The following is a 27,187-nucleotide window of genomic DNA, read 5'->3' as shown; positions in this document are numbered from 1 at the left end:
GAGGCAAATGGTAGTCCTCAGATTGTACACAGGCCACAGATTTGGGGTTTGGGGCGGGTGGCATTTAAAAAAATTGATTTCTCAGCTTAAAGCAGGATGTGCACTCTCCAGCTCATCACAGCACCTGCCACTCTCACGGTCTGGGTCTGTCGCGCTACTCACCTCGCCTGGAGGTATCAGAGTCTGTCACCCCGGGTATGTTCACACACATGCACACAGCTTCACAAGCGTGACGTGAGAAAGGGAATGGCCGGAGGAGGGCTGTTTCTGAGATGCCCACTAAAACTCTTGCTAAGCTTTGGCAAGACAGCAGACGTCTCCGTGGGCTTTCTTGCCCTCAGCACAGAGGCTTCTGTGCCCTGAGGTGGATGTTGGGATCTGAGGCCATTGTGAGACTTAGTGGCTGCTGGGCCAAGAAAGTCAAGACCAACCTAAGCTCTCAACTTGGGTCCTCAAGCCCAGTGAGCCCTCAGAGTGCCGGAAGTGAGGAATTTCTCCGAACAGCAATGACAGCAAAAGAGAGAGAAAGGCTCAAGGATCAACTTCTTTTTCCATAAAAGCAGGACAAGCTCTGAGAGCTGCACACGAAGTGACAGAGGTGAAAAAAAAACCCTGACAAAATAACAACGCAGCCTTTTATAATTGTGTTCTACATCTCCATATAACCACACCAGGCTGCAAAAACAAATATTGGACTTTAAAAAATAATGAATGTATTTCTTTATTAATGCAGGAGCTGCATGTGATGTACAGTATTGTCAAACCCAATAAGCTGAACTTGCATTAAAATTGCATTAACTTTTTTATATTAAATCACATCTTGTGATTTCAAAAATGGCTATAGTAAGGTTGAAATAACTTAATTTTCTTCACACTCTAGTCATTAAAGTTTTACTTTCTAGGAAACTGCATAGTAATGAAGAGCACAGTTGTCGTGGGGTTTAAGAAAAATAGTTTCCAAATGATTAAAGCCAACATTTCCTTCAAAAAGAGAGGAGTTCCGTGAACACATTTTTTTCTTAATGGTATTTAAAAAATAATGTAATCATACAGTTTCCCATGCAAAAAATTTATCACCATCTTGGCTCTGTTGGAGTTAATTGGATTTAACTCATTATTATTTATTTGGTTATTTATACGGTTAAGCCATCCTAAGTGCAGCCAAAAGGAAAGCATGGAGAGGTACTGACCTGTGGCCCAACCGGGAATGGGGGGTGGGTCTGACTGGCCTGGTGTTGGTCAGGAGTGCCTGGGTCTGAGTGTGCCGGGTTTCCTCTGGCCCCTGGAATTCAAAAGAGAAGCGCTCCCTTAATATAGGATCCAGCAGGGGAACTGCACATGACCCCACTCTCCTGTGATGTCACATAACATTAAGGCACAGATGACAGGCTGGAGTGGTTTATCAATAGCTCCAGTGCTCAAGTCACTTGTCAACTGCATAAATTATGCTAACAGACATTCAGGATGGCCAAAGTCATCGCAGGAGGGAGAAAGCTAGGACAGTGGGGAAACTGACACTAACGCCAGTGGCGCTAACAGGCTTGCATTAGACATCAGCTTGCATGGGGTGCACCAATGCGTCACGTGTGTGGCGAACTGCAGCCTTTATGCATAGGCAGATGACTGCAATCTAATTTCCCAAAGCCAGAGAAAGCGTGATCTCAGACATGACCAAGTACATCTCTATTATCCCTTAATACAGTTTCATACCCGTAAGCCCTTTCTCCATACACGTTTCAGACACTGACTCTTATGAATGTGTTTTCCTAAAAACAAAGCCTTTTTCAATGTCACCTTATTTGATGCCCTAAAAAGCACAAGGATCTCCTTAAGCAGACTTGCTGGGTGCTAACCAGAACAGTAGGAAGCCCGAGCTAACTCCTGGGGGTCCCGCTGTGCTAGGCAGAGAACACAGGGTCCTTTCCTGGCTGGCATCCTGCTGGATGCCGAAGCACGGCAAGTGAATTTCTACCAAGACAGAGAGTCTTTCAAACCTTCTTCAACATTATAGTTTCTGTGTGTGTGCTTACTTCAGGGGAAACTGTAGCAGGTAAGACAGTGGCAGTAACAGTAAATACAGGAATAAATAAACAAATAAATGAGGTTAGCAGTAGTTTTTGAGGGTTTTTTGCTGGTAGCTTTTTTCTGGGCAGTTGAAATCCAATTCCAAGCCATCCTTCACAAGACCCTCTTCCTTGGTGTCTGTCCCATGAACAGCAAGTGGAAGATGGTTCAAACCCTGTTTACTGCCATGCCATGGGTGGCCAAGAAAAAAAAAGATATGATTCTGTCACACTTACAAATTTTAAAGAAGGTATTATTAGCTCATTTAAGACAAATTCTTCTATCTCTTCTCCAAAGGGACACACTTATAAATAATGGAAATGTGGAAAAAAATACTTCAGCACATTAAGCTACAAATAAAATTGACTGCTACATATTATTCAATTGAATTCTATCTCCACTTAGAGGTGTCAATCATAATAGCATTTTATAATAGGATTAAGCAATAAATGTGCAAAGCCATTATGCAGAAATCTGAAAATCTGATTAATTTGTAATATTTTTTTGTGTAGAAAGTCAGGAATGGATGTTGCTTGGGGAATACTTACAAGCGTTCTATTGAAATTTCTGAATTGATTTGGAACAAACTAATAAAAACACAGACTTGCTGACATTTTATAAAGTGAATTCTGTCAAAATATGTTTGGCTTTTAATGATTGCTGTCATTTAATAACAAGGGTGAGATGACCCATCATAAGACGCCAACCATTTCCCTACAGTGTGCAGGACATCTTCCTTCTAAATTTTTTATATGTCATTTATTTATTTTACTTAAGGAGCAGGGCACTTTAAACTGGGAGGTATGCTGGGCAGTATAAATCATAAGTTTCTGGTCTTATGTACTCAAGCCCTATTTTGCCTTAAAGTTCTCAGCAGAGCATTATGCACTTTTACAGAGCTAACCAGGTCCCGAAGTGATGCTTTTGGTCAATTAGGTAAATTCTTAAATGGCTAAAAATGCAATTTGGGTTAGTTTTTAACGATGTTTGAAAAAATCCAGTAGCTTCCCCAAACCCCCAGACATGAATTTTTATACCAGACTGTGAAAAGGGAGTTTTACAATGCACAGAAAAAGGGGAAAATCCTTTTACACAATTAAAAAAAACATACCATATTTGTTTCATGTGTACGAGGCATACTTTTTGACCCTGTTCCTAATGATGTACCATTGTAAGGCTTAGGACCTGCCCTCTTCAGGCACTGTGTCAACACCACTGTGTGTGTGTTATCCGTAACTTTACACCAAAAACATTTGCTTATATTTTATTATTCTTTGTTGCTGGAAGTCCTCACTGTTACATAGCAGCTTGTTTTGAGGCTGGTTGTTCTCAAAAACCATGTTCAGTGCAGTACAGGGCAATTTCACTCAATTTTATGTGTAAAATGATGTCTTTTACAGGCTTTAGAGGAGATTATGTATGCTCTCCTGCCTGGATCAAAAAGCAATGTTTCTCCTTAATGCGCATCTCCATTTTCCCCATACACATGTATCATGCTTAACCTTGTAGGACCATAAGCTAATCTGTCTGGTCGTAAGGCAGCTCCCAAATCAGGGGCCTTCTCAAAACCAGTGGGGCAATCCAGCAGTCAGAATGAATAAAGGATGTTGGCTAAGGCTTTCAGAGAGATTTGAGGCAGCACTGAGCTGCGCATTAGAAGAGAACTGTGGGAGCTGTTTCCATGGGCACAGACATGAAAACACCAGCTCAAATCAGTTGGTCAGGTTCCTCCTGCTTGGGATCCTAGGAAACACGTTACCTCGCTGGAGACGGAGGATGTGTGGAAAGCTCTCTGTGGCCTGTTCTGAATTTAATAATCTGCACTTTCAGGCAGGTGCTGTGGGCTCCAGTAGAGCAGAGCCTGTGCTGCTCCTTGACTCATCACTACATCCCCAGCCCCTAATGTGGGAATTTCATTGACATTGATTGAATATTCACTCAATAGAAACAGAAGTTTGGATTTTAATCTGGGTGGTATAATTCCCTTAAAATAGGTACTGACATCCACTTGACTATTTACTATTGTTTATGTAATCCTTGGAGGAATCTTTAAATTATTAGCTTATTGGCAAATTCTGTCTCCATTCCATTAAAAATATTAAAAACGGTTTGGTGTACAGGTTAAAAGCAAGGACTCTTTTAAATCTTAAACTCTGCGTGTGTTTAAATTTAACTCTGCCACTTAACTTGGTATGTGAACTTGGGCTTGTTTTCCAATTTACATGCAGCAGCCTTTTCTTGTAAAAGCCCAGGATAATAACAGTGCCTCCCTCAAAAATGTGCTGTTGTGAGGATTGAATGAGCAAATATATTTGTAAATTTCTTGGGACAGTGCATGCTTGTCACAGGAGTATTAATTCTGTTGATTATTACTATTTAATAAGATTCAATTTGCATTTAGTATATGTAACATTATTTAATCTACCCTTCATACTCACCTGCCCCAAGTCCACTCCACCCATAAGTGAATTGTGTGCATTCCCTCACACACCACCATCACTGTGTACTCTGCACCATTTGATAAATGTTTGGGACTGAACTTTAAGAGCCTCCAAAACTAGAAGTTTACATATAATGCTTCTTTTAGTCTGCAGAAGCATGATCAGGAAATATGGCACACAGATCCTGGCAAATAGCTTCCAACCTCACACACCATGCTTAGACCAGTGGCTCTTACTTAGGCCTGAGGATCAGAATTGTTTGTGGAGTTTCTTGAACACACAAAGGTTCGCAGCCCTCACGAGGCTACTGACAGAGCAACTAACAGGTGACTCAGGTGTGTGTTTTATAAAACTCCCCCAGCGATTGCAGGCCACATGGAGAAAACAGTGGCACAGAGGTTGCCCAGGCAAGTCTGGGTCCCCCAGCGCTGAGGACGCCATGCAGTTAGTTTTATGAGTAGTGGGTGGGTCACCAGCCAGTACTCCCTCCTTGGGCCCCTGCCAGCTTCCTCCCCTACAGCACTTTTCCACACAATCCCTTAGGAAGGAGAAGTTTCCCTTATAATCCTGGTTGACTTCCAGTTTAGAAAGGGGAATAACCACCTCAGATTCACCTATTTTATAATTATGATTTGTTCACAGGTAATTTGTTCAAAGAGTGTAAAAAAATGATTTTAAAGGGATCATAATACGAATTTTAAAATAGCTATCCACTAGGAGTCAATTCTCTGCGACTATAAGGACTCCTGGGGTTAAGTGTATTAAGGAAAAGACAGCCCATAAATGGTGAAGACACCAAAAAGTGATTAGGAGTTTAAAAATAAGAAACAATTCATTTCTAATTGCTAGAATGCCTGCTTGTCAGAGCATTGGTCCATTCCACACCGTCTTTCCAGTGCTGATTTCGAATCTGAAGCTTGCAGCACTGCCTGCAGCTCTCTCTGCTTTGGGGACACTGGACTGCGTCGGAAGGGGAGGGGCGCCCCAGGCCCTCCCCTCTAGTGCCTCCTCAGGAGACAGTCTAGCAAATTCCACCCTCCCCTCCCCACTCAAGGTCTGAGTTCCTAAATGACCATCCTTGTGTTCCTCATAGCAAGTTAGTTTTTCTTTTGCAAATTCTTTTTTTAAAAAAATAACCCATTTTCATTAACTAAGGCAAACCAGTCTGGCACCTCTTAGTTACTCTAAAAGTAAAATAGAGGTGCACTGCAGTATGGCGAGGTAAATATCCCCAACCTCTGCTCCATGGAGTTGACTTTTCCAAACAAGTCACTTTAAAGAATAAATATAACACTTTTAATCCTGAGAGGGTATACTACTTTCTGGGGCCTTACCCTATTACTGCTGTGAAGGGGATGCCATGGCCAGGGCAGATGGAGATGGCAACAGAGGAGCACATATGGATGGCTCATCCCTGATAGGCCCCGTTCACTTTATTCCATGTCCGCCATCCCTCCACATTCGGTGCCGAAGATTCCCTTGTTAACGACCAATGCATTTCTAATGTATCAGGTTCTTCAGAGAGTGAGTTAGAGGGCTTTCTGTCCTCTATGCATTAGCACAAACATAATCACATGAAGGTCACCGGGATCCCTCAACTTCTTCTGGTATTCATACATTTCTAACTCACTGTTTGCAGTTTTTCACCAGTGTGTGAGGCAATGCAAAGGTTGCTTATTATAAGTTGGACAGTCAATGCATTATTATTTCATGTTGGGAATGTGAACCCAGCTAAGTGGGGCACAAGACCCCTCTAAATTAAACTTCTCTTTCTTTCCATTTCTTCAAGATTACTAAATGCCAAAGAGGGAGTTGAGATGTCTATAAACATTTTTTCACAGCCACTGCCATTGTTTGCCACTTTTTATTGCCAGGTGGAATTTCTTTATGACACTGACCACACACATATTTATGGAGTGAACACTACACAGGCTCCCCAGTAGAGACTCTAAAGTAATAAGCCACACTGGAAAATCAAACATTCATTAACTCTCACAAGGGTTTGCATGTTTTTGCAAATTCTGTTGTCAAGTATTGTAACTTTACCCACTGAGGCCTGGAGAACAGAGACTGTCTGATGACAGTGACATGAAAAATGGGCCTTCACTCTTTCAGCAGGTGACTTATCTGGCCTTTCTTTGGTGGAGGGAAATCCAGTGTTTTTCTGAGTGAAAGGTCTAGGTGCTCAGTGGGTCTAATTATTGATATTTATTTAAAGGCTGCACAAATGCATGAAAAGTCAAAGGGAGGTTTGGGATATCTAGATAAAGCATAACAAGATTAACCTACAAAAGCCTTATCTGGACTTGAACATCTGGAGATGTTTTTATAATATCTATCAAAATTATTCAATAATGGCTTCTGTTATGTAGCATGTAGACTTGGTATCTGTGTGCTCCAGAAAACTAAAGGCAATTTTTTTCCTCTTTAAGTTCACTAAATTTGCCTTTAGTCTTCCTCCAACAATTTTTATCATTTGTTTTCACATCCTAGTGAAAGCAGAGCTGAACTGCTGTGATATCCAGACTAATGAAGGTCTCAACTTCCATAACTGCTTCCTCTTAAAAAAGAGATGAAAAAAGAGAAAATCTTCAAACATACTTAAGCAAAATTCCCTGACGTGCTTTTGGCATATAGAAAGCATCAGGAAATGGATTCCTTCATTACTGCTATCTGTATGATGTGTAAGTTCTTTTAGGGCAAAGACTCTTTCTAACTCACATTTGTATCTCCTGTTGGCCAGATTTGGGCACATACATATGTATATACATAGGTATGCATGTATGTGTGTGTGTATATGAATATATGTATACATGCTGCTGTTTATGTACACTGTAGTGAGTTGATATTCTAAAAATGATGGAAATATGTATCAAAGTGAGCTGAAACAATTTAGCACACATTTTTAACCACCTGAAAATGGTTTGTCTAATTTTAAAAATGCCTCCTTAATCTAGGAAGTGTGCTCATTTTCAACCCACTGCTCCCAGGAAATGGACAATTCCTTTGACAAGTTCTTCACTAGGGGCCATGTTCAATGCTGCACTCAACCCAGGGATGAAGTCTTTGCTCTCAAATGATTGGTGGGACTCTGGCACGGCCCCAGGGACATGAAGGTGGTGTATGCCCTGTGCTGTTATGCTCATCTACGGAGACTCCTTTCAGGCTTCATTCATGCTCAGCCCTACCCCAGGGCCAGCTACATGATTAGTGGGGCTCAGTGCAAAATAACAAGTCAATCTCCCCTTCCCTGGGCTGCTGCCCAATCCACAGCAGGTGAATGTGCCCAGAAGACTGCAGCTTCTCTGCTGGGAGGCTGTGCCCCTGGATCAAGGGTGAGCAGGGAGCCCCTGCTGAGTTGTACACTGAGCAGGCAGTTTCCCTGCACCTGACCCAGGACCCCCGCCCAGCCCCCCAGAAGGGCAGAAAGAAGAGGATGATGGCACACTTGAGCTTCCAAGGTCCCGGGGAGCCAGGGGCAGAGAGCAGGTCCTGGGGAGGCGATGAGACAGTGGCTGCCCTGCTAGAGGATCTCAGCCCCCTACCCCACCCACATGCTTTGGCCCATCTGACTTTACTCACAAAACACAAATTCAAAGGTAATTTACTGAGAATTACAGGATGTTGACCACAGAACATTAAACCCCAAAGATGGGGCCCTGCTGGGGTAGGGAGCCCTGTGCCTGCTCTGGTCATCAGGCCCATGAGGTGGCCCCTGCCCATGGCTCATTGTCAGCTTCCATAAACTCAGTTTACATACAATTTGGGATTATTAGTTTTCCATCAAAGGGCCTCCTCACAAAGGGTCCTCAAATTTTGAAAATTGCGCCTAAGCCTACAACTGCTTTGAGAGAGTCATTTTTCCAAATCAGTACAAATTCTGCAAAAAGTGTTTGTTTCTACAGAGGAACTTAGACATGGGTTTTTCCCCGACAAATGACCATGTAAGCATACCCTTTGGTGGAAAGTCAAGATATTGTTTTGTTGTCTAATTCTCAATTACCTGTGCCTAAAATGGGGAGACAGAGCATAGATTCCTCAACAGAGAAATCATGCAGATGATGTCACCTCTTTCCTCAGTTGTAGACTTAGCTTTCTATAAAAAAAACAAATATTTCTCTCCTTATTGGCCTCTGGGTCACCACCAAGCTTGACAGCAAGGGGACAGAATGGGACACTCCAAAGCAGTGTAACTGGCCTAGTAAAATTCTCCCAGGTTATCTACCCAGGGTAACACATGCAAGAATTACTAAGAACTGACTTTAAATAAGCTTGAGAAATGGTTGCAGCTGTTAAATAATCTTTAAAATGTTGGTACAAGCTTAGGTGGGAAGTGTGTGTGTGCATGCTTGTGTGTGTGTGCATGCGTGCAGTTTGGAGTGGGATGATGAGGCTGAAGGGAGGGAAGCTAGTTCCCTTTTCCTGCCTCACACCTGCATTGTAGTGTTGGGGGGTGCAGGTGGTAGGGTCAGAGGACACCGTAGTTCTTTTTGCAATATCCCATCCTCTAGCCCCTTCTAGCAACTTTAGGGGTCAGTTTCTAATACTTGTAAGGTTCTCTTTATGGCCCTACAGACCTAAGGGGCTGCCCCACTGAAAGTCTCATAATGTGGTTATGAATTGTTTTAGTTTATTGAGGCTCTTGGCTGAGCAGCCCCACACAGGTACCTGGAAACTTAAGTACTTTTAGGGGGATGGGGGTCAAACAGAGATTTCTATATCATGGTGAAAAGAGCCCAAACTACTGGCTCAGACCAAAGTTACATGGAAACCAGTGATGAATATTATACTATTTTCCTTTTCTTCTCCAAGACCCTAGACGCCTTCTAGAGGTCTGAACCCTGCACAACCCTTCAGCAGGAAGAAGGCTGCTGATCTGATATTCAGAATATGACTTAACCATGAGCTATGACACAATAAATCATCACTTTGATTGTAAATGATGAACTCTGGGCACAGTCATGTCTGATAATGCCCATGGCGTAAGATCCCCAACACAGAAGCTTGTGGGCTTCTGGGGGGCCACATTTGTGACTGCAAAGAGCAGGTAATTAGATAATCACAGGCCATTGACTTTCCCAGACATGGCGATTTCCCAGGGCAGTCAAATTAAAAGGAGCACATTAATAATTGTGTGACTAGCAGAATCTCAACATTTAATTCTGTCAAGTAAAAACATTTTTCAAAAACTGCGGTGTGCATGGTGATTATCATACAACAAAGGCATTCAATGCCCTTCCTCCATGCCAAAGGATGTACTCTCCATTTCAAGGACAATATTTTAAACTGAAGAAATTCAGCCTAATGAAAAACTCATTGCATTGGACTTTTTCCCCCATTTTCCTTCAACCAGTGTCACTTTTGTCACAGAGGGACACTGCTCTGTTAACAGAGTATTGGGGAGTTTGTCACCATGGTGAGATCTGAGGGCTCAGCTGGCTTGTTCCCTTTACTCTTTCAGGCACGGGAAATGTCTGACCAAACACGCCTAAGATGTTCCTTCTTTTGAACAAATAATTCCTCTTTTCCTCAATCCATTTATTTTAGGGACATTCATGTAATTTTCTGTATCTAAGCTTTGTAGAAGTGAACTCACTCTTATTCACACAACATGTAAGTGACAGAGGCAACCAGATTCCAGGCTTTCTGATCAGTGAAAAGCCCACATCTTTATTCTAGACTATCTACTGCTCACATATTTCACAATAACTACCATTTTACCATTTACTGAATACTTACTGTGAGCCAGGCAGCTTACTCAGTATTTTATACACATTTTCTCATTTAATGTCCACAGGAGCCCTGTGTTTGCAGGATTATCATTCCCATTTTACAGATGCAGAAACCAAGGTTTAGGCAGGTTAAGGAACTCCACTGTGGCCACACAGTTAGTGAGTGATAGCACTGGGATTTGAACCCAGTTGTATCAGCTCCCAAGGCTACACTACCATGTACATCAAATGCAACAGTTCCAGGGAAGCAGAACATAATAAACCCCTAATGCCAATGCAGAAATTGGGTTTTTCAGATTTTTCCTAGCAGAACCTGGCTCCACAGACCTCCAGCTTCCAGGTCTGGGAAAAATGGGTGATGGAGGAGGGGAAATGTCACAAAACAGGAAGAAGCAGATGGGTGGGTCTCTCAAAGACATACTTTTCCTGTGTCCCATTTTCTCCCCAGACTCTTGAAAAATTCCTAAGAAATAAACACAATCTTCTCTAAAATAATGTTCATAATGAGCTAAATGGCAGCTACCTTCTTGGTTGAGGGTCTCCTTACTCAAGGGACCAGTGGCATCAGCCTCTCCTGTGACCCTGTGAGAAAAGCACACCTGCAGGTCCCAGCCTAGCCAGTCTCAGAGCCACTGGTCAGAATTGACATTGTAGCAAAACCTGCAGGTGTCATACAGCTGGAAAGGGTGAAAAGCACTGGTTTTGACTTTGTATCTGCTTCCTTCCCTCCCTCAATCCCTCTCTGCTTCCCCCAGCCCTTTCCTCCTTCCTCTCTCCCTTCCTCCTTCCTTCCTTCCCTTGGATGGCATTTAAGTATAAATGTACCTAAAATGCTTAACATTTATCAGGCATTTGTGGCAGACTGTTATATCCTATCTCACAAAAGTCGGGGCAGGGGGCGCATGAGAATGTAGGAAAAGAAATGTTCCAGAGGAACACCCAGTCACAACAATAACCCTCGATCAATTCTCTATCTGTGCAACCTGTTGGGAGGACTCCTAGCAAAGAGGTTCACAGCAGGAGGAGCTAGTCCTACATTCTTAAAGGGAAGCATATTTATCCTTTTTAGCATCCTTTTTAAAACACAACAAAACTGATACCCAGTGTAGTCCACTATCCTTGCTCTGTGATTGACGGCAATTTTCCTGACACTTTCTCCTTCCATATCCAAACCTTTGCTTTTCCGTTTGTGAGGGTCCATGAAGATAAGAGCCTGGCCTATTCATCTCAGTTACTTACTCTCAGAACACCACATTCTTTGCAAGAGTAGCCAGAGCACCACTTAAAAAGGGGGGAATAAAATTTTAAATCCCTTAAAACTGAAATAAAGCTTCATTTCCACACAGACACTCTGAAAGGGTAGCACTTGCAATCACTCTTGTGTGTGACTAAAGATTGGTGAAAGTGGGGTCATTTGGAACTCAGCAAAGGACAGGAAGGAAATTCCCCTGGAGGAAATACATTGCATGAAATTGTAGCATTGCACCTACTTAGCAACTCCTTATGGTGATGGCACACCATACAAAACCGCAGGAAGAGAAGGATGTCACCCAACTCATTAGGAGCAAATTAGCAAGTGCTACAAAACCTTTTTCAGAGATGCGTATCAAAACATTGCATCTGCAATAAGATTAAGAAGATCTAGAATATGAAAACTCAAACTAATGCCCCATCAATAGATTGTTGGTTAGATTATTTTCCCCAAGAGCTAGTTACAAAAAAAACCAAACACAAAAAAGCCAGAAAACCAGTCCAATGCATGTGTCTGTGATCATTTTTCTCTCAGTTAGTCTATTTATGTCTTAGCATTACTGTAATTGAAAAGGCATCTTTGCTAAAAGATGCTATTAACTTGAGTGCATTCGTAGAGCATCAAATCACTAATAGACTTAGGCCATATTCTTATCCTTTTAGCAAAGCATTATTTTGCTGTCCTCTTGCTTTGATTATTTTTTCCGCTTAAAGTCAAATCGAACAAAAGCTTCACAGAAGTTGTTCAGACTGTTTGGTTATTATTATTTTAACTCCATTACATGGCAGTATCAAATGTGCAGCAATTTCCGTTTGTTATTTTAGCTTATTTTTGGATCTATGTCAGAGCTCATATTATAAAAATATACCTACTTAACATGACTTGGACTTACATTGTAACTGTGAGATTTAAAGTCCAAATACTTTTAAAATATACTTGAATTTACATTGGACTTTAGAATGGTGGGGTCAGAATTGAAGTAAGAAACAGCAAATAGCTAACTACAATGGTGTGAAGATGAAATAGTACAAGAAGAGATATCCAACCAGTTAAAAGTATATGCTGTATTTCAATAAAGCTAGGATGCTCTTGATGTATAACTCATGAATATTTTATTTTCCACTGAAAAAGAAAAAAAAAGCTGTCAATTAAACCATAGCATGCCACTTATTATAAGACACATCCCAATTTTTATTCCCATATTTTTCTTATGTCACATTAAAAATACGGTACTTTTTTTATGAGATTATATGTATCTCAGAATGAATAAAATACATAGGTATTTTTTTTCTGTGAGATTCTATATATCTCATAATGGATAAAATACATTATTACTCGTAGCTATACATTTTGGCACAGAAAATACACAATGGAACAATTTAGAAACTTTATATATAATTTCTAAATATCCTCAGGACTCGATGGGCTAGAATTTATTAATAGAATATGATAGTTGGATAAAATGCCTTACTTAGAAGAAATACATTCAATCAAGAACAGATCAGGGAAATAAACTAATAAAGGGCATCGGCCAAAAGTCTGGCAATATACATTAAGTCACCTCCTTGAATCTTCATACCAATCCCATGATATCCAGATTCAGGTTCTGAAAATGTAAGTAACCAGCCCAAATCCCTAGCTTTTTTTTAAGGAGAGAAGGAGGTGGATTCAAACCCAGGTCTGGTCAAGTTCTTGGGTTCTTTCAACCCCAAGCCAAATTGTAAACAAACCTAGAGATTATGGGAAGGTCTAAGAATGTGTATAATGGGGGGTGTTTAGGTATGTCATTGTGCCTTAGCCAACCATTGCCATGCAGATGAACTAATTTTGATTCATAGACTCACTTTAAGGAGGGAGAACTCTCAGCACGGGGAACTGGGAGGTGTGGTGGCAGGAAGGTGCTAGAAGGGATGGTTTACAGGGCTGCGGCTTTGTTTTGAAGAGAGTTCAAGGATGTAGGATTTTGCTCTGGGTTGGGTGCTACCTGGAAGTGGGGAAAATTTTATGACTGAATGTTTTGATCATTCTTGGGTAGAAGATAGGAAAGACAAAGTGAGCCTACATAGCTGTAATTGGTAAAACTGTTCACTTAGAGCCAGGATGGGCAAACTTTTGGTCCTTTGTGGTCTGGACAATGTGCTTACTTCTCCCTGTCTTCAGACATGATTGTGGGGTAATCTTGGTTTCACCCTGATCATCTGTGATCAGAGTTGCCTTGACCAATGCAGATGTTCTATGAAGTTGCCTGTGTTCAGGAGAGAACACCAAGGCCCAGCTGTGAGTGCTGAGATAGCCTGGAGGTCAGGGGCTCCTCTTCTCTTTCTCAGTTAGAAAGTACAGGTTTCATTTTGGGGGCATATGATGGACTCTAAATCAGATGGACAATATGGTGATGCTATCTAATGTTAATTATAAACTTTTTGTCAAGGAGAAGTGTTTGCCAATGAAGAACTTCTCCTGGAAGTGTCTGCTAAAAGCAGAACAGCTGATAAAATTGCTGGTTGGCCTGTCTGACAGCTTCCTCTCTTGGGGGTTTTATAAAGCAAAGTGGTACTCTTAATCTAGACTTAATTCTGATCAGTAGGGCCATGTTGAAGTAACAGGATCCTTGGAACAATGTGACCACATATTTCTAGATGGTTTATCAAAAAAATAAATGGAATGTGGGACAGAGTTAGATATGTCTAGAAAATTAGATTCTGAAAAATTCAGGAAAATCATCCACCTGGTCCCCAAACTAGAGCTCATAAAGAGAAGGGAACAGGAATCTTTAAAAATAATATTCCAACAATATAGCATGGAGTCAGAATGACTTGTGTTTTCATCTCTGCTTCACATGTGCTATCTGTGTGACTTTGGATAAATTACTCAACCAATCTGATCTTAACTGTGAAATGGAGGTAGTATTAGCACCTGAACTACAGTTAAGGATGAAACAGATTACTGAGTGGAAAGAGACCAGCATTGTGCCTGGCACATGGTAAAGGCTCAATAATGTCAGCCTCATTATCAATTATTATTGGAGTATTGTTACAAATGGCATTAAAACATGATTATCCAATCATAAATGATCTAGATAAAGAAGCAAAGAGAAAACCTTTTAGTAAAGGGACACTGTAGAGGAGCCCATAAAATCAGACCCATGCCGCCAACATCCAAGAATGAATTCAGGTATAGAAAGAAATGCAGGAAGACTACAAGAGGAGGAGGATTTCTAAATCTAACTCACTCAGCTAAAACTCCTGTGATCTCTGGTCCAGGATTTCTAACCAGCACATCTCCCACAGCTCCAAAAAGACTCGGCATCTCCCCTCTCACACTGTAGTTCCTCCTGCCTGCATGATTTCTGTATACATCCCTCCAACCAACCACACATGTTCGAAAAGCACATCTGTAAATTCCCTTTGCGTGGTCTCTGCCTCACCTCCAGAGACAACCAGATCCCAATCCCAAATCTAACACTCCAGCATTGCTGACAACAGTCCCCTTGCCCACTTTAGCTGCCCTCACTGGCACTCCCTCGGACCACAGATGCAGTCTGTGCCTCTGCTCTGTCCTGGGTCTGTCTATCCTACACATTGATGGCAGTAAGACCTGTAAACACTGCCACTGAACAGAGCCCAGGAGATGTCCTTACCTCTCAGATAGAAAGGTGAGCCCAGAGACAGGGTGGAGTGGGTGGGCAAGGGGAGGGATCCACCAGACCTGTCAGCGGTAAAGGCTGGCTTTGGGGACAACCTAACAGGAGCACGATGGCCTTGTGATGAGGAGCACAGGCCCTGACGTCAGAGCGCCTGTCTCCCTCCCTCACCAGATGTGGGACTTCCACATGTTGCTTAACCTTTCTTGGCTCAGTTTAATCATCTGTACAATTGAAATAAAAATGGTGCCTCCCTCATAAAGTGAGGATTAAGTACACTAATCCATGTAAGTAAATGGCATCATCACAGTTTCTGGCACACTGTAAACACTCAGTAAGTGTGAGTTTTCTCATCATTACCATTATATCTGGAGGGAGACAGGGTCACACCTGGGGTCCACATTGCAAGGCATGTCACCCCCAGGGGCTCCTGTTCACAGAGCAGGCAGCACTCCAGGCAGCGGGCCTGGGAAACTTGGTTACAGTTGTTTGATTAGACAAGTTGCTGAGCATTAGCTTCAAACATTGTCAATGTCTTGAGGGCAGGACAGAGCACACAGGTGTGTCAGGAGAGGAACAGGAAGTCAGGATGGAGCGGAACCTGACAGCAACCTCCCTTGTGGTTTGCAAAGGCTCTGTGTGTTGGGGATGGGAATGGCAGGCCCTGCTCACAGCTTGGACCCTGGGGAGATAGAGCTAAGGACGGAGGACATGCAGTCATGTGTGAGCTGTGGTGGAAAAGAATGAAAGAAATTGCACTTCCAGAAAGAAAGGTATAATTTTTTCAGGTGATATCTGGCAATGATGTCTTTGGCCCCAAATGGCTCTGCTGTGCCCTGGGAACCTGTCCATGGGCCAGGGTGGTGTCTGAACATGAGTCCAGAAAAAGAACCTCGCTCCTCAAACAGGAACTCCCCTCTTTCTGCTCTCCCCCAGCTTCTGGCCACTACCATTCATCTGCTTGTTTCTATGAGTTTGACAATTTTAGATGCTTCCTAAGTGTAAGTGGAATCACACACTGTCTGTCCTTTAGTGACTGGCTCCCTGCACTGTGAACCATGTCCTCCAGGTTCACCCATGTTGCCTGTGGCAGGATTGCCTTCTTTTTTTTTTTTTCTTAAGACTGAATAGTATTCCATTCTAAACAGACCACATTTTCTTTATTCATGCATCCACAGATGGACAATTAGGTTGTCTCTGTATCTTGGCCATTGTGGATAATGAGATTTCATCTCACCCTAATGAGGATGGCTATTATCAGAAAAACAAAAGAGAGCAAGTATTGGTGAGGATGTGGAGAAGCTGGAACCCTTACACACTGTCAGTGGGAATGTGAAATGACACAGCTGCCATGGAGAACAGTGTGGAGTCCCCCTCGAAATTAAAAATAGATCTGCTCTGTGGTCCCACAATCCCTGGGTGTACACCCAAGAGAACAGAAATCAAGATCTTGAAGAGAGTCTGCTCTCCTCTGTCCACTGCAACACTATTCGTAAGAATCGAGGTGTGTTTGTATGTCCTCGTGGGAGCCCTTTTCCTGTACCTGCTCCCTGGCAGCTCTCTGGTTCTTGCCTTGTGGGGAGCTGTTCTTGGGGAGATTCTCAGTACCAAGTCCTGGGTCTCAGTTCCAAGACTACTGTCTGTTAACTCTAGCCACCACATCTGAAAACTGGGATGTTAACACTACTTTTGATCATTCCATCTTCACGATATTGTTAAGTTCTTACTAGACGGAGGGTATTTTGGGAGATGCTAGGGACAAGTAAAAATTATACTGTATTGTCCCACTTCTCCTTACTTAATAAATTCACTTATTCCTAACAAATATTTACCGAATGGATGATCAGACATGGTCCTTGACCTTTGGGGCTTAAAGCCAAGTAAAGAAGCTATGCACTAAACTAATAGTCTAACAAAGAGCTATTTCAGGAGACCCCCCTGAACAAAGTTCTAGGGGATTCTAGACAAACCAGGGATAACACCAGGCTGTCCCTCTTCATTTCTACCAGTTGTCCAATCATGAGAAGATGTTTGGGAATACTCGATCCTATTCTTATAAAGCTTCCTTTGAGACATATTCTTCATGTTTAAGAAAAAAAAAAAGCCTGGAATATAATCCTAATAGTTTGTACAATTAAAATGGAAGTTTAAGGACTTGGATCCTTTAAGCTAACCATCTCCATTGACAGCTTTCCTGAGTGGGCAGCTGGGAGACAGTTCCGCAGCTCTGTCTGGGATGTGACAACCCCAGGGTTACTCACTGAATATTGTCGCTGGGTTGAGACTGCTGTCCTTTTGTGCTGGCTCCTTGGCCCCTTTCTGCTCAGCAGCCTATTGTCATGCTATTCTAATGACTGTGCGGAGGTGTATGAACAGCCCTCACACCTTCCTTGGGTAACAATGGATAAACATCAGCTCGAGAAAGCCCAGGTCTATATTATTTATGAAGCTGCAATTCTCCTGTAAATAACCCAGTTGTTAAAATGATATGTGTCTATGTAATTGAGTCTTCTGTATACAAATAAATAAGACTTTATTGCAATGTCAGAAGTTAACAGACCAGTCAATAAAATCAATAACTCACTTTTTCTTGAGTATATATCTAACTTTTCTCCACCTTTCCTATGTCCTCTGTTTGTTCTGCTTACATATTACGGCTCAAAAGAAAAGACAGCTGTGGAGCTACCGTTTATTAAGTAGTAGGTGAGGGGGAAGGTGGCAAACAAAGGTAAAGGAAACCATGAAACCTACCTCCTGCGTGGTGCTCCAAATTTCACATGTATTTATTTAAGGAAACTCAAGAGGAGAGAAAAATGTCTTGTTTTATAAGTCAGAATGCAGATATTTTTAATATGAGTGCCCTCCTGAAATCCAGCCACTGCCAGAGGCTCAGTGAGCATGTCCAGGCTTTGCATGGTCCCATAACTACAGTCACAACAGCCCTGCTGGATTAGAGCTGCACCATTTTGCAACCATGCTTGAGTTGAGCTGGCATTTGCCTTTTAAATCCCCAGTTTTGAGAAATTGGTGATTCATCTAGAAAAATCTGCTTTGCATAAACCTTGGCATATACTATCGCTGAAGTAAGGAAGAGGTTTATTTTGCATTGGTAAATTATTTTTTAAAGCAATTTGCTTAATTGATTTGGCCCTTGAGCTCGCTAAAACAGCTTATAAGATCGCTTGATAGTTTTTACACTTATTTTAAAAATCCAATTAAACAAATTGGCATTGATCCAAATTTTATGCACCTGAGTGGGGGAAGATAACCAAATGGAGAAGAATTAATACATTGGGTCCCTCTAACCTTCATGATGGTCTATTGCTATGCAAGTCAAGTCCATGATTTAGTGGCCCATTCTCATGAATCAGCTTGTCCTCTCCCATGGACTTGATAAATACATGAAACTATGCCTCTTTATTATCTATCAGAACAAGATAGTGGCTTTTTATGAGGAACATGGTAATGTTCATACTTACCTTGGAGCACAAAATAATTCGGATTTGCCTAGCATTTTCTGTATTATGATGATAAGGAATTATATTCATCATTATGGGTCATGAATAGTAATGCCAATGTTTAAATTCACTCTTTGGCAAATGGAAGTTATAGGAGAAGGTGGCCTACAAGAACTCTTAGCATCATCAGGGCTAAGAAAATATGGAATTATTGGTCTAGAGAATACTGCCAATTCCTGCCAACCCAGGGTAGGAAACCTCTAACTTTCGTCACTATATTTTTCCTGGAATAAAAAGTTCAGTTTTGGATATAATGTGTACAAGGTACCAGTGCGGTTCTGGTGGACATGTTGATATTGCCAGATGCTCAGGGAAGAGGGAATAAGTGGGGACACAAACTAGGGAACAATTGACAAGCAGGTGGTATTTAAAACCACAGAGTAGATGAGCACCCAGGAAAAGTGTGTTAGAAAAGCAATGACTTGAAGATGCATTTCTAGGGAACACCAATAGTAAAATCAGAACTAAGAGTTCAAAATCATCTAGTGGCCAAGGAAGACAAGCTCTTGCAGGAGGACAGTAGAACTGATCATCCCAAATGCTTTAAAGGGATCAAGTAAGAGGAGAAGAGAAAGCTATCGACTAGACCTGTCAATATGTTAACACATACTAGCTACTTAAAATGTTATGTGGAGGAACAAAGGTCAGCATGAGCAGCTTCATAGGAGTAATGGAGATTGGGGCTGCATTTCAGTGAGGGTGGAGTGAATGTACATACTGTATTTTAAACAGGCAGGACAGTTTAGACCAATGATTTTCAAACTGGGTTGCAATCTGTGTAAGGGACATGAGCATAAGTTTAGTGAGTTGTAACCAGCACTAAAAAAAAAGTAAAATAGTAAAGAATATAACAGAGTAGAATATGATAGAAATAGACATTTTAGTTTTAGTTATGTATTATATTTATGTGTATGCTGAGTTCCACTAGGAAATGTGTTTTTTCTGTAAGTTAAAGTCAAAAAGTTTTAAATCCTCTGGATTAGAAAGCAAAAAATGATAATACAGAGTACAATTTTTGTTTGTTGCTTTAAAAGAGGTAGAGAGTAGAGCTTATTATAATATGAGAAGAAGAAGATAGTCAAGAACAAAGGTCACAAACATCAGTGAGAACGTTGGTACTCTTGACGGAATAAGGTCCCCAGTAAAGGGGGAGGGGTGGACTCAGAGCTCATTGCTTTGAGAAAGAGGAAGGAAGCATCATCCTTTGGAACTGGAAGGAAAAAGAATGAGTGTGTTTGGAAGGAGCCGATGGAGAAGAAACTGGATTACTTGAATTTTTTAAGCGATGGAGGACATCAGCCCATCTGCTGTAGAGAAGCAGGAATGGCTTGATTTGAGAGGGGAGCTGGGTGATGTTTTAGACAGTCATCTAGAGAAGTGGGAACATGAGTGCATTGTGAACAAGTAACAAGACTAGTTACAGAGGCTGGAGACTTCTGTGGCTCCAATCTGCAGAGTTGCATGAGTTCATGTGGTGAATACAATGGTGGCCCCCCCAAAAGTAGGTTCACATCCTAATCCCCAGAACCTGTGAGCGTTACCTTCTCTGGGGTGGAAGAACAGACATGGAAGGAACAGGGTTGAGGTGACAGAGAAGAAGGCTGAGTTCAGCATATGATTTTTGAAGTGGGAAGGACAGGGTTAAGTATGCGAACACATACCTGCAGAGAAAAGGTTAGAATCAGTGGAGTTGAGGAGGCCCAAGAATGCTGCCTTCAGTAACAGAAATGGAGTGCATAGTAGCACAAAAGTGCAAGGTTCTCAAAGGAATACAATGAAGAAATACTGATACATTAGCAACGTTTGGGGGATGTGACCATATTGACCCTCTGATGCCATGGTGTAGAGAGTGGGCAAGAATGAGCCATCTCTACTTTGGACAACAAAGGACAACAAAGAAAGACATGACCACAGTGGACAGCCAAGTTCCCCTGAAAGCCAGGAGGTGGAGAATGCTTTGTGCAAATAAGACAATTATTCTCAATCTATTCTCAAATAAGACAATGGATTTGCAGGAGCATCACATGTGTTTGTTAATATAAACATGCTTGCCTGGGGCCCAGTTCCCCACTTTGGGTATAATCTTCTGGGATGGGACTTAAATATCAGTATTAATTAAAATGCCTCAGGTGATGCTGATATGTAGCCAATTGAGAACCATCGATGAGATGAACTATGATAAAAAAAGTGTTCTAGAAGGCAAAGGGGAAGGTTGGCAAGGTCAGCAGTGGGTCCTGCTTAGGAGAGGAGGGACACCAAAGCCAGCATCAAAGCCAGTGTAAGATTAAAATACAGCCTCCCTGTTCAAAAAGTATTAGGAATTTCAAGACAGTGACAGCCGAACATTAAACTAAATACAGGTCCTTCTGAATGTGGGGTCTGTGCGGTTTCACAGATCTCACATCCATGACTAGCTCCAACCCAGACAGAAGGCAAGTGACCATGATGACAAAAACACAAGGCCAGAGTTTCCCACACAATTCTGGGATTAAGCCTTTGGTGCACACACAAGCTAATCCCTAGTATCTTTGAGGCCTAACAGAAGATAGTAGTGGCCAGGTGTGTGTGGGTTGCATCTATACAAAGTGCCTGGCAAATGGAGGGAGCCTGTTTGCTAAATGAACAACTTTGGAAGTACTTTGCAAAACAATTCCCCTTTGATCTTTGTAATAATTCTAAAGGCTGAGATTTCAGATGTAGTGTTCTACCTTTTCTTTTATGATCTTTTCTCAATTTTTAAAAAAGCCCAATATCACAAGAAAGGGGGAAAAGGATAGCAGCATGAGAATTAAGGCAGAAACTTCCTCTCAAAATCACATAAAACACAAAAATACAGCAAATACAACTAATCCTGAAAAAGTGACCTGAAGACTGCAGAACAGCTTGCCTACATCTGAGGAAAAGACAAGACCTCACAGAAAAGGGTAAAGTAGCAAAGCCATGATCTGGTGGAACCCAAGCCCTCTCCCCACCCCAGCCCACAGGCAAGAGGAAAAGAAATGGAGCAGGGAGGGGGCAGAAGCCCAGGACTGCAGAACACACAGCCCTGGAGATCTGCTCCAGGAGCACAAACCCACATTACATGGTGCTCTGGAGATCAGTACAGTTGGAAAGCAAAGATGAGAGGATACTTGGAGAGAATGAGATTCCAGCTGCTTGTGGAGAACAGGTATGACCAGCCCCCCCTGGGACAAAAGAAAGGCAGGCAGTTTGAAACACTTCCCAGCAGCGAGAAGGGTGCTCAAGGGGCAAAGATTACACAGAGCTCGCTGCTCATGAGAAGGTGCAGGTGGTCAAAATCATCCAGGCACACTGAGCCCAGGAGGTTGGGAACTCTTGGGAGCTTCAGATACTCCATTCCCCTGCCTGGGCATGCAGCCCTAAGGCCCCTCACTGTGGTACACAGCCTGCTATTCCTTCCTCCTGGCAGGCACTGGTCCATTCACCTGCTGCCCCTGTCATCAAACCAAGCCTTCTGGAGTGTGGCCCCACCTATAGCAGCTACAGCTGCTCTCTGCCTGCTTAGCTAACTGGACCTGGTAGGGGAGGCAGGCATTACAGCTGAAAGGCAGGAAACCCTTCCAGTCAAGGTCTTTCCTACCGGCAGGTGCCGTTTCAGCTCACTTTTAATTCCTGCCATTGCTGCAGGTGCCTGGTGGTTCCAGAGAGGAGAGATTTGGGGCACTAGAGGGCACTGTCTACACAAAGTTATTGTTGCAAAGGAAACATTAAAAAAATGAAATGGCAAAAGAAGTTGGTCCAAACAAAATTTCAGGGAAAAATGCCAGAAAGACGGTTCAGTGAAACTGAAATTACCAATCTTCTTGAGAAAGATGTCAAAATAAAAGTCATAAACATGGTCATGGAGCTACAGAAAAATATTCAAGATTTCAGGGAGGACTTCAACAAAGAGAAAGAAACTTTGAAAAATACAGTATCTGAAATGAAACATACAATGGAGAGATTTAAAAGTAGATTAGATGAAGTATTGGAGACAGTGAATGAAATAGAAATTAGAGAACAGGAAAATAAAGAAGCTGAGGCACAGAGAGAAAAAATGATCTCTAGGAATGAAAGAATAATAAGAGACCTGTGAGACCAATCCAAATGGAACAATATTCACATTATAGGGGTACCAGAGGAAGAAGAGAGAAAAGGGGATAGAAAGTGCCTCTGAGGAAATAATTGCTAAAAACTTCCCCAGTCTGGGGAAGAAAATAATTTCTCAGGTCATGGAAGTGCAGAGATCTCCCAACACAATGAACCCTAAGGAGATGACACCAAGACATATAATAATTATGTTTTTATAAATTAAATAATTAAATTTAATTAAATTGTTATTCTTCTTGATTTTATTCATTTCTGCTCTGCTCTTTATTATATCCCTCCCTCTACTGAATTTGGGCCTCATTTGTTCTTCTCTTTGTAGTTTCAATAATTGTGAGTTTAGACTGTTCATTTGGGATTGTTCTTGTTTCTTGAGGTAAGCCTGTAGTTCTGTATACTTTCCTCTTAGAACTGCCTTCACTGTATCTCACAGCTTTTTTTGGGCTGTTGAGTTGTTATTTTCATTTTTCTCCATATATTGATTGATCTCTGTTTTAATTTGGTCATTAGTCCATTGATTATTTAATTAATATATAATAATTAATTAATAATTAAATTGGTGAAGATCAAGGAGGAGAGAGTACTGTAAGCAGGCAGAGAGAGAAAAAAGATTACATACAAAGGAAAGTCCATCAAGCTATCAGAAGACTTGGCAGCACAAACCTTACAGGTCAGACGGGAGAGGCATTATCTATTTAATGCAATGAAACAGAAGGCCCTCCAACTAAGAATACTCTTCCCAGCAAGATTATCATTTAAATTTGAAGGAGGGATTAAATAATTTCCAGATAAGCAAAAGTTGAAGGAGCTCACCACCCATAAACTGTCTCTACAGTGTATCTTAAAGGGGCTGCTCTAGCTGGAAGTGCTCCTAAGGCTAAATAGACGTCATCAGAGAAAATAAAACCCCAGTAAAGGAAGTAGACCAAGTAATTATTAAGGAAATATGAAATTAAGCAACTACTCACAAAGTTAGTCAAGGGATACACAAAAAGTACAGAATATGACACCGAATTTTATTATAAAGAGTGGAGGAGGAAGAAAGAAGGGAGAAAAAAAGAACCTTAAGATTATATTTGCAATAATGTAATAAGAGAGTTAAGACAGGTGGTTAGATAGTAAGGAAGCTGTCCTTGAACCCTTGGTAGCCACAAATCTAAAGCCTACAGTGGCCATAGTACATACCTATCAATAATCACCCTGAATGGATTGAATGCATCAATAAAAGACATAGAGTTACAGAATGGATAAAAACACAAGACCTATCTACATGCTGCCTAAAAGAGACTCACTTCAAACCCAAAGACATACACAGACTAAAAGTGAAGGGATGGAAAAGAGATTTCATGCAAATAATTGGGAGAAAAAAGCAGAAGTAGTAATATTTGTATCAGACAAAACAGACTTCAAAACAAAGAAAAGAATAAGAGACAAAGAGGGACATTACAAAATTTTAAAAGGGTCAGTCCAACAAGAGCATATAACCATTATAAATATCTAAATATCTATGCAACTAATATAGGAGCACCTAAATATGTGAAACAAACAATAACAGAATTAAAGGGGGAAATAGAATGCAATGCATTCATTTTAGGAGACTTCAAGACACCACTCACACCAAAAGATGGATCAACAAAACAGAAATCAGTAAGGAAACAGAGGCACTGAACAATGAATTAGAATAGATGAACCTAACAGACATCTACAGAACACTCCTCCCAAAAGCAGCAGGATACACATTCTTCTCAAGTGTACATGGAATGTTTTCCAGAATAGATAACATACTAGGCCACAAAAAGAGCTTCAGTAAATTCAAAAAGACTGAAATTGTGCTAGCCAACTTCACAGACCACAAAGGTATGAAACCAGAAATACAGTATGCAAAGAAAACAAAAAAGCCCACAAACACACAAAGGCTTAACAACATGCTCCTAAATAATCAATGGACTAATGACCAAATTAAAACAGAGATCAATCAATATATGGAGAAAAATGAAAATAACAACTCAACAGCCCAAAAAAACCTGTGAGATATAGTGAAGGCAGTTCTAAGAGGAAAGTATACAGAACTACAGGCTTACCTCAAGAAACAAGAACAATCCCAAATGAACAGTCTAACACAATTATTGAACACAATTATTGAAACTACAAAGAGAAGAACAAATGAGGCCCAAAGTCAGTAGAGGGAGGGACATAATAAAGATCAGAGCAGAAATGAATAAAATCAAGAAGAATAACAATAGAAAGAATCAATGAAAGCAGGAGCTGGTTCTTTGAAAAGATAAACAAAATAGATAAACCCCTAAACAGACTTATCAAGACAAAAAGAGTCTACACACATAAACAGAATCAGAAATGAGAAAGGAAAAGGGAAAATCACTATGGACACCACAGAAATACAAAGAATTATTAGAGAACACTACACAAAATTCTATGCCAACAAATTGGATAACCTAGAAGAAATGAACAACTTTCTAGAAAAATGCAACCTTCCAAGACTGACCCAGGAAGAAACAGAAATTCTGAACAGACCGATTTCCAGCAATGAAATTGAACTGGTAATCAAAAAACTACCTAAGAACAAAATTCCTGACCCAGATGGCTTCATGGATGAACTTCGTCAAACATTTAAAGAAGAGCTAATACCCATCCACCTTAAAAATATACAAAAAGTAGAAGAGGAGGAAACACTCCCAAATTCATTCTATGAGGCCAGCATCACTCTAATACCAAAACCAATGTCACTACACACACAAAAAAATTACAGACCAATATCCCTGATGTATATAGATGCAAAAATACTCAACAAAATATTAGCAAACCGAATTCAAAAATACATAAAAAGATCATCCATCATGATCAAATGAAATTTATTCCAGGATGCAAAGATGGTACAATACTTGAAAATCAATCAACATCATATACAACATCAATAAAAAGAAGAACAAAAATCACATGATCATCTCAATAGATGCTGAAAAAGCATTTGACAAAGTTCAACTTCCATTCCTGATAAAAACTCTCAACAAAATGGGTATAGAGGGCAAGTACCTCAACATAAGAAAGGCCATATATGACAAACACACAGCCAACATCATACTTAACAGTGAGAAGCTGAAAGCTCTTCCTCTAAGATTGAGAACAAGACAAGAATGCCCACTCTCACCACTTTTATTCAACATAGTACAGGAGGTCCTCCCCACAGCAATCAGACAACACAGAGAAATAAAAGGCATCTAGATTGGTAAGGAAGAAGTTAAACTGTCACTGTTTGCAGATGACATGATATTGTACATAGCAAACCCTAAAGAATCCACCCCAAAACTACTAGAACTAATAACTGAATTCAGCAAACTTGCTGGATAAAAAATTAATACACAGAAATCTGTTGCATTCCTGTATACTAATGATGAACTAGAAGAAAGAGAAATCAGGAAAATAACTCGATTTACATTTGCATCAAAAAGAATAAAATATCTAGGAATAAACTTAACAAAGAAGGTGAAAGACCTATACTCTGAAAACTACAAGACACTCATGAGAGAAACTGAAGAAGACACCAATAAATGGAAATACAATTGCCATCCTGCCTAAAGCATTCTACAGATTCCATGCAATGCCTATCAAAATACCAACAGAATTCTTTAAAGTGGAACAAATAGTTCTAAAATTCATATGGAACCACAAAAGACCCTGAATAGCCAAAGCAATCCTAAGAACGAAGAACAAAGCTGGGGGGATTATGCTCCCTAACTTCAAGCTCTACTACAAAGGAACAGGAATCAAAACAATTTGGTACTGGCACAAGAACAGACTCCTAGATCAATGGAACAGAATAGGGAGCCCAGATATGAGCCCAAGCATATATGATCAATTAATATGCAATAAAGGAGCCATGGATATACAATGGGGAAATGACAGCCTCTTCAACAACTGGAGTTGGAAAAACTGGACAGGTACATATAAGAGAATGAAATTCATTACTGTCTAACTCCATACAAAAAAGTAAACTCAAAATGGATCAAAAACCTGAATATAAGTCATGAAACCATAAAACTCATAGAAAAAAACATAGGCAAAATTCTCTTGAATAAGCAACTTTTTCCTGGACACATCTTTTGCATGAGAAACAAAACCGAAAATGAACAAATGGGATTATATCAAACTAAAAAGCTTCTGTACAGCAAAGGACACCATCAGCAGAACAAAAAGGCATCCTACAATATGGGAGGATATATTCATAAACTATTGACCTGAAAAGAAGTTAATGTCCAAAGTATATAAAGAACTTTCATGCTTCTACACCCAAAAAACAAATTACCAGATTAAAAAATCGGCAGAGGATCTGAATAGACACTTTTCCAAAGAAAAAATTCAAATGGCCAACAGACACACAACCAGATGATCCACATCACTAATCATCAGGAAAATGC

General features: G+C 40.9%; 1 protein-coding gene across 3 annotated transcripts in view; it reads right to left on the bottom strand.

Moving 5' to 3' along the window:
• The window catches only part of POU6F2 (POU class 6 homeobox 2), a 505,007-nt gene that overhangs the window by 252,323 nt on the left and 225,497 nt on the right, over nucleotides 1–27,187 (bottom strand). For all 3 annotated transcript variants that reach the window (XM_037010901.2, XM_037010900.2, XM_037010902.2), the window contains exon 3: nucleotides 1,191–1,282. In XM_037010901.2, coding sequence (XP_036866796.1) covers nucleotides 1,191–1,282 — 92 coding nt within the window. The remainder of the gene's footprint in view (nucleotides 1–1,190; nucleotides 1,283–27,187) is intronic.

The sequence above is a fragment of the Manis javanica genome, chromosome 6, assembly GCF_040802235.1.
Source record: "Manis javanica isolate MJ-LG chromosome 6, MJ_LKY, whole genome shotgun sequence".
Classification (NCBI taxonomy): Eukaryota; Metazoa; Chordata; class Mammalia; order Pholidota; family Manidae; genus Manis; species Manis javanica.
The sequence above is the reverse complement of the archived record's forward strand: the minus strand, read 5'-3'. Positions and strand labels throughout refer to the sequence as shown.